The 8,654-nt window shown below is 36.6% G+C and overlaps 1 protein-coding gene across 3 annotated transcripts in view; it reads right to left on the bottom strand.

Annotated features, from left to right (window-relative positions):
- Positions 1 to 1,961: 1,961 nt before the first annotated feature.
- cpne5b (copine Vb) overlaps positions 1,962 to 8,654 on the bottom strand; it is a 113,592-nt gene continuing 106,899 nt past the window's right edge. For 2 of the 3 annotated variants that reach the window (XM_043252865.1, XM_043252866.1), the window contains 2 exons: positions 8,133 to 8,206; positions 1,962 to 6,692 (listed from right to left, as the gene is read on the bottom strand). In XM_043252865.1, coding sequence (XP_043108800.1) covers positions 6,504 to 6,692; positions 8,133 to 8,206 — 263 coding nt within the window. In that variant the 3' untranslated portion in view covers positions 1,962 to 6,503. Of the gene's footprint in view, positions 7,999 to 8,132; positions 8,207 to 8,654 lie in introns of all 3 variants that reach the window. The other variant, XM_043252867.1, reaches the window with a different exon arrangement.

The following is an 8,654-nucleotide window of genomic DNA, read 5'->3' as shown; positions in this document are numbered from 1 at the left end:
ACTTCACCCCGATCGGGGGCTGTTTATGCAGATGCGCACTCATCTGTTTTCAATGCAGTTCCTCGGGTTGCCTCAGGTCATCCTCTAACTCATTAAACTAAGAAGGCCCTTTACTGCAAAAGCTACGATGCCATGTGCTTTTTAAAACCATTTTCGTAGGTTTGACGTTATATTGTTAGCTCGGAATATATGTAAATACTTATATACTCAGTAGCTGCCGCTGTATCCCGCTGTATTTTCATAGGTCATTACCATATGGCCACCAAAAACCTCTTTCTGAAATAGAATTATGAAAGGTAATGGCTGATCTAGTTGTTATAAAACCATGACATCAAGTGACAAGGTGATTGATAAAGATCTGTTGCTGTCTCAGCCTCAAATAGGGATTATGACAATAAATGTCTTTTGATGGCATAAAAAAGTTGTATGATAAACAGACAGAGCCTCATAAGTGAGATATTAACCATGGCAACTGCATCACAGGGTTGTACACAAGGAACTGTTCATTCATCAATCAGACTGCACGTCTTATGTATAGTGCTCCCCCAATTTCCCCCCATTTTTGCAAAGTTTAAAATGATGAAACCGCTTTAAAATGCTTTTTTAAAATTTCATTAGGCACATGCAAAATACGACTGCAGCTTATTTATCACAGTGAAAAACATATTAGTTCAAATTTCATTTACCTTTCCTCTCCATCATAAATAGGTCACCTGGGATGCCCTGCTTGAGGCATAACAGTGTTATGTACAGGCCTAATCAAAACCCTGGAATAATTACTGCGTGCAGTTTTTTTTAATAAACTATATCTGCAATGAAGTTTCTTAAATATACCCATTCGGCCCCTGTCTTCCGTCATATTTACAGATGAGTGTAGCACTAATCTAAAGAGAGCGCACATTTACTGAGGCATTGGTCTGGATTCATCTGTCAGTCAGCACACACCGTTCACACAGAGTCCTTATGAGAATGTGTTTCTAATTGTGTGGGTGCGGAGGAGGTCGGCAGGTGCCTGGTCTCAGATCAGGTTTAGGGCTCTGACAGCTGCTCGAGTCCCCCTGATGGCACAGAGGCAGAGCATCTCATTAAGAAAAGTAACTGCTTGTGTGCATAAGAGCAAGTGAGAGAGAGAGAAGGATTGTGGCGAAACATCTCATTGATTCAGGTGTCAATTAGAAATCGTCTACAAGGAAAATCACGGTTCGTATTAGCAGGCTGAAGGCTGTGGTCCTCACACGGCCTTGAATCTAAGTTAAGACAGCTCAATTCCTCATTTAAATTGAGAAATAATGAAAAGCTACAAGCAAAGGCAGGTCAGATCAAAACCTGGCCCTTTAATTTGAAGAGCAAGTTCTTGACATGATGATGATACATTACTGTGGACAAAAACATTTGAGACTGGAAAGTCCACTGATTACAATATCATTAAGAGATTAAAAACATTTATTAACCCTGTAAAATATAATAAATAATAAGGCTTAAGCCTTACTTACTATGGTAAACACCTTTAGCGCTTAATTTCAGTGCAAAATGAGGGTCTTGAAGCATCAGTCCCATGCAACACAGCATAGTATATCTGTACATTATTTCAGTAATGATCTATTTTCATTACTCCCTCCATATTTTCTCCCCCTTTCCTTCAAATTTTATTTTTAGTCAGTGACATTTTTGTTAATGAAACTGAACCGAAAGTGCCTTCATTGCCTCAAAATAGTCCTGCATGTTTCTGAATGTGGCTTCTTGTCTCCCGAAGCTCTAATTTATCTGGTTCTCTTCATTATCTGTGAAGAACCGTTGGATGTGTCACAGGTTTCCTGCATGACCCAACAGGTGCGGAGAACAGTAGGTCACCACATTAAGAGCCACCGTCTCGCCGTGAACGTGATAATGGCGAAAGCCTTTCAACATACTGTCCACCATCAGCTATAAATACGTTCTCCAAAAAGTGCACAGACGAGAGCTTGCAAAAGACTTCCTTTTTTATTCGTATTTAGTTAAGGCATTTCAATACAAAGCATTTCACAACCCACCGTATGACAAAGATCATGTACAATAGAATTTTTTTGGGAGCAAACATGCAAAACAAATGATAATAATAACAATAGTATGCGAAAAAATGGTTTATTGTTGGTTGCATCGAAAATAAATATGTAAAGAACATGAATTTTTGTGATTTATATGTATATTACAAGTTGTTTTTTTTTTTATTATTAATAATGGTCATGATATGCTGGTTGGCTGTCAATGCCTTAGGTGAAAATAATTTATGATTATTAAAATATATTTTAATATACTATATATATATATATATATATATATATATATATATATATATATATATATATATATATATATATATATATATATAAACATCCCAACATAACTACAGAAATAGCAAGAGAAAACAATCCCAATCAGTCCACTAAATTTCAGGCCATACATGCACAAGTATTCCAATGAAAACAGTCTCTACAGTATTTTACATGTGAACAGCACTCAGTGTATGTGTTACAGGTCGCACGCTTCCTGTAGTACAGGTATACATACATCCTCTGCATTGTATTATGAAGCGATTCGATGCTCACGAACGCTGGTTATTTTTTTTTTCCTGAACACTGTATTTAATGGCTTATCGTACATTCCAGGCAGGAACCAAAATAAATCCATTTTCTTACAACATCGTCTTAAGAAAGGGAAACAGACAGATGCTTATTTAAAGCAGGCCTGTGACGTTGCAGTAAAGTGCTCCCTTAATGTTTCAGAGAAATGAGAATTGCTTAAAAACAGCAGACTGTAAACATTTGTAGGTCCATGCTAGAAAACAGAACATCATACCAGTGTACTCTCAGTTCCAATGCTTTGTAGTTGGGGTTTTTTTTTGTATGTAAACATGCTCTGGTAAGATGGAGACATTTAACCATTTTTGGACATTTTTCAAAAATGGTGTTAAATTAAAAGAAATTCAGCTTGCTGCAAGACCTTGTTTCGTGTGCCATGTCATTTTTGTTTTTAAGTCGAGGACGTGCATTCTGTATGAACGGACAGCATTTCATTCAGCAGTTCGTTTTTTTGTTGTTGTTGTGTTTTTGGTTTTTGAATTTACCACAATGCTGTTCGGTTTTGCATGAGCAATTTTACGCTTCCTCTTGGTTTCAGTTTCTATGAGCCACTTTAAGTACAGTGAACATTGTTGCATATAGTGCAGGTATAATACGTTTGGACTGTGTTGAGGAGAAACATTTATACGTCCAAATTAAATCTGATGTTCAAATTGCAATCAACAAAATCCCCAAAAAGCTACAAATTTGATATGGCAGCAACTTTTGTACACCTGGCTACCTTATCTACTCCTAAAGGGTGCCCATTGGTACCTTCAACGGTACATATTTATACCTTTTAAAAAGGTAAAGGTCATTGCACACAGTCTGAAATATTTGTCCATATTTGTTTTTGCACGTTAAAAATCGTACATGAAAATTCGTACCAAGGCTGCGTTTACATGACAACAATGTAGTCAAAAACAAAACAGTTTTTCTCTTGTGTTTTTAAAAAGTTTCACTTGTACACAAAAACGATTCACTTTTACGGGTAAAAGCGCTGTATTACGTACGCCAGGCCAGTCGTCTGTACTGATGTGCACTTAGCATTTGCTTTGTGTATATGATGTCATGTAAACGGCCCCTCAGCCTGCAAGAACCTTGAGTTTGAAACTTTCGCATATAAAAAAATAAACACCACCTCATTTTGTATCAATCACATTTAAACACTGCCTCTGAGACTTTCATCCATCAAAATTGATTTTCTGCATCCGTGCATTTTGATGGGAAAGGATAACATGAATAAACTAAAAAACGCACATAAAAAATGTCTTACTTAGTGTGCAAGAACCTTGAGTCCCCGATTTTCTCGCGTTAAATGATCAATTCGACCTTACATTGTGTCAGTCAAGTCAATCAGTTTCACTAAAGCTTGAACTTCCATTGTGTGCTTTTCTAGATAAACTCACAGAGCAAATCCCCTCTGCGCTACTTCAGTAGATCCAAGCTAGTGATCAGACATTATATGCACAATGACTTTCCTGCCTAAAAAAAGGGAATTGATGTCACTAACTTCACAAATGACAAAGAATTGATGAACAGACTGAATGGTGTTGGGTTGCTACTGAGAAAAGGTCATTAATTTGAAGGCATTGAAATGGACGAATACAATAAGTGTCGCAACATCCTGTTCATCGGACATCAATGGCTCCCAAGATGATCTCTGGACCTTCTTTGGGGAACATGCAGCAGTGTAAACATTGACGCTTTTGATTGAGGGTAAATTGAAAGTAAGTAAGTAAATGTTTTGTTGTTTTTTTTCAAACCACGATGAGGCAGTTAGACTCTGTGTTAAGTGTAAAAGTGTTTTGTAATACAAAGTGATAGTGTTGCATTAAAATATCCTAAAACGGTAGATTTAGAAAACGTTCCCCATATTGGATTGATTTCTGTAGTGACAGTCTACCAAGCCTCTGTGTAGTAAAATCATTTGACGATATGCATAGTTAAACTGGTTTCAGTGGCATTTTCATGAAATCATTTGGGATAAAGGTTCACCAGCTGGTTTTTATGTTTTTATATATTTATATTATTTTATTTTTTAAAAAGCAGCAATCTTTCCAGTTATTATCTTGAGGGCAAAATATTTACTAATGTGGAATAAGGTGTGTAAAAATCCTATTATTATCATTATTATTATTTTATTTTTTTTATAATTTACTTAAATAGCAAAAACATATAATTGAAAAAAGCAATAATAAAGTGTACAATAAATGCAAATCAGTTCAACTTAAGACAATCAACTGATTTAAATCTAAAATGAACATTATTTAGAATTATACATTTAAGTAGATAAGCACACACAAATAGAGAAAATAAAATGTACCGTATTAATGACATAGGGGAAAATGGAAAGTAAATTTGAATTTTTATTAATGTGGTATATGGTGTGTAAAATCTAATAATTTATTCAAAAATAAAATAATAAAATAAATGAATACAAATGGATTAAACTGAATTAAACCAGAAAAATAAATAAAAACAAGGTGGATAAACACACAAATATACAGAATAAAATGCATTAATGGCATGAAAAAGGACAATGTAGTATTAATGTTGTATATGGTGTGTAGTGTATTTAAAAAAACAAAAATAACTGACTTAAATTATGAAAGAATAACATTAAAAAACACACACACACCTATATATATATATATATATATATATATATATATATATATATATATATATATATATATATAGTGTGCAATAAATGCAAATCGATTATTCAACTGATTTGAACTAAGAAAATATTTAGAATTTTAAATTAGAGAGAATAAAAAACAATGTCATATCGGGGATGAAAAGCCTCTGATGCTTTGATCCTCTGTCAATGCCTTATGGGTTGGCAGAAATACATTTGGAGATAATGAACACCCCATACACTGTCACAGGGCTAAATGCTCATGGTTATTATTCCCAGACAGGACTGTAATGTGCTCAATTACACAAGCTCCTCCATTCAGCCCTGTACTGGCAGGGTACAGATACATCAGGCACTCTTATTTGATTAAAAGCCTCTTGACAAAATTGAATTGGTGAATGAACTACGGTTGAGTGGGTGACACCATTCTGAGCACACTCCAGGCCTCATTTCTGCCTGAGAGGGAGAGAGGACCCATATCGGCTGTGCACTTATACAGGGTTAGCCAAAATGGCCCCTGTGCATTCCTACAAAAGCACATGAGCGAGAGTAATGCAGATTATTGATGAGGTTGTGCTTCTACAGTCACTTCAGGCAGGTGAAACTGTGGGAAAATAGTACATCTCTCATCACACCATTCATGAATAGGAACAAAATAACTCTTCTCACACATGCACGCTTTCCTAAATCATAATGGATAAAGACAGAGAATCAAACAACATTTCTGCACAAGCAATGCGTAACGTAATAAACCCAAATGGACACAGGCCTGATCCGATACAAAATGAATGCGATACAAATCTAAAAACGTCACTATAAAGCGCAATCTCTAGTATACCAATGTGGAGTGGGGTCAAATGTCAGATTAGGGCACACTTGTCCTGGTACACTGAAACAGTCACAGACAGGCACAAGTTGAAACCACAAATATCTTCCTCCTCCTCCTGCTCTTCCTCCTCAACTGATCCACAAAATAAGAAACAGTCACAGGCCAAGATATAGATATTTTTAAATAAAACAAACAAAAAAGCTGCCCTTGGGTCAGATTCGTGGATCACACCACCCTTCCGAGGAAATGAAAAAAAAACGAAAGGGCAGAAAATATAAACGGCACAAACAGAAATGCCACTTTACCTCAGAGTGTCTCGAAGAGTTCAAACACACGGTGACACTGGGAGCTGAATCCTAAAAGCTCCGGTACAGCTGTCCCATGACTCCAGGGAGAGGAGCTGTTGTGTTAAAGAAGGTTTGGGAGCGTGTGCTCAGATCTGTGTGTGGTGTGTGTGGCCTGGAGGTGTGTACGGAGGAGGAGCCGGATTGGGTTTGATTCCCCGGCTCTTCATGTAAGAAATGAACTGGTCGGGAATCTCAGCCAGAACGTCTTTGGCCAGTCGCGCCATACTCAACACGTGGTTTCCCGTCCGGTCCATGTAATCTCGAAATGGCACAAACTGTAAGGGGCAGGAAGGAACATGCACATTTAATCATCCTTAGACTTATACGGGGCTTCTCAAACTTTTTTGTATTTAAATAGTTTTACTTCAGAAATAATTCTAATATGCTGATCTGGAATACATTTTTGATGAATGGAATGTTCAATTACTATACTAGAATATACAAGTAGATGTCTTGTCGATCCCTTTCAATCAAAAAGTAGGATATTCCATACTTTTGACTGCTAGTGTATATTTGCTTATGCTTGGGTTACACAAAATTTTCCCCCAAAAATGTTTCTATTAGTTCATCCCTCCATTCAGACCCAACCACGGGGGTGGATGACATAAATATGAATGATATTCATCTCCTTCCCTAATTCAATCATCTATCCCATATTTATTCATCCATACACCAATAAAATCTAACCACCATCCAGCCCTTAATCCAACAAACATCCATTTATTCATCCATCCATTCCGCCATTCATTCATGCATCTACTTAATGCATTCATTCATTCATTCATACATTCTTTCCCATTCATCTATCCATTCATTACGTTTTGGTCTTTTATCCATTCATTCACCTAATTATAACATTCTTCCCCTTGCAATCCATCCCTTAATTTTTGTCCTTTTATCCATCCATCCATCCATCCATCAATCTACCTAATGCATTATTTCCCATCTATCTAATGTATTCTTACCTATATATCCATCCATCCTTTAATCCACCCATCCAGGATTTAGGTTTTGGACTTTTATCCATCCATTCACCCATTCATTTCTTCACCCAATGCAATTTTGACCTTTATCCATCCATTCATTCATTTTTGGCCTTTCATCCATCCATCCATTGATTCATCCATTCACCCACCCACCCAATGCATCAATCCACCCAAAGCACCCTTTATAATACATTCTTACCCACCCACCGACCCAACCAATCCATCCATCCATCCATCAATTCATTCTTGCATTCCTCCATTTATTGATCCTTTATTCCAATACTACATCCTTTCCATAACGATTCACCCATATCACATATGAAAACAACATCCCAAAATATACTTATCCTTTCTTCCTGAGTGAAACAAATTAAACGGTGCCTCAAGAATGAATTCTCTTCACTTTGCTCGACGTCTTGATGCAGTAGCCTGAGATATTCTTATTGCTACTAATGACAGGTTGCATTCATAGGGGACCTACATAATGAATTGCTTTATAATAATGTGGGTTATGGTGTGGAGCTGTTACACGAGGGCTTGATTCCACAGTGACTGAATCGGTAATTAAAATTCTCATGCTTAATGGATCTGATTGCTGAAAAAAAGAGACATGGGGCGACAAGTCACAGCTATTTAAAACCTGAACATTAACACAGTGTACTTGTGGTTTAAACAAGCTTTAAAAGAGCATTGCTTGTATTAATAAAAGCAGACTACTACTGATGTCACCTGGACAATGTCTCGCTCTGCTAATTTTCCTCTCGAGGAAATCCTGATGTCATCACCATCCAACTCAACCATAGCTGTGGGAAAAAAAAGAAGTATTACACTTAATTTTTATTTTAATGAATACAGTTTTAAAATTATATAAAGGTACGTAAATAATGAAAACATCTTTTGAACTACGCCTTTTATTGTATATACAGTTAAAAAGGTCATCTTAATTCTCGAAACTATACTAGGGAAATCACTTCCTTCATTTTCAGGTGGGATACTGCTTTGGCACCAGCCAAATATAATTGGTCTCTGTAACTAGAATGCTCATAGAATTTCATTACATTTTTCTCAAAGAACAGGCCCTCTCCACATGACCTGCTCATCCGACAGGAGCTCATCTTCCACCTCTGTGCATGCGAGGTAAACTCTACTTCAATATCGATCAAAGTCTCTCTCAGGTTCCCAAGAGGTCTAACAGATCACTACATGCCCTGACATAACCCACAAAATATAGCTGATAATTATTTCTCGCTC

Source organism: Puntigrus tetrazona, chromosome 11 (genome assembly GCF_018831695.1).
Source record: "Puntigrus tetrazona isolate hp1 chromosome 11, ASM1883169v1, whole genome shotgun sequence".
Classification (NCBI taxonomy): domain Eukaryota; kingdom Metazoa; phylum Chordata; class Actinopteri; order Cypriniformes; family Cyprinidae; genus Puntigrus; species Puntigrus tetrazona.
The sequence above is the reverse complement of the archived record's forward strand: the minus strand, read 5'-3'. Positions and strand labels throughout refer to the sequence as shown.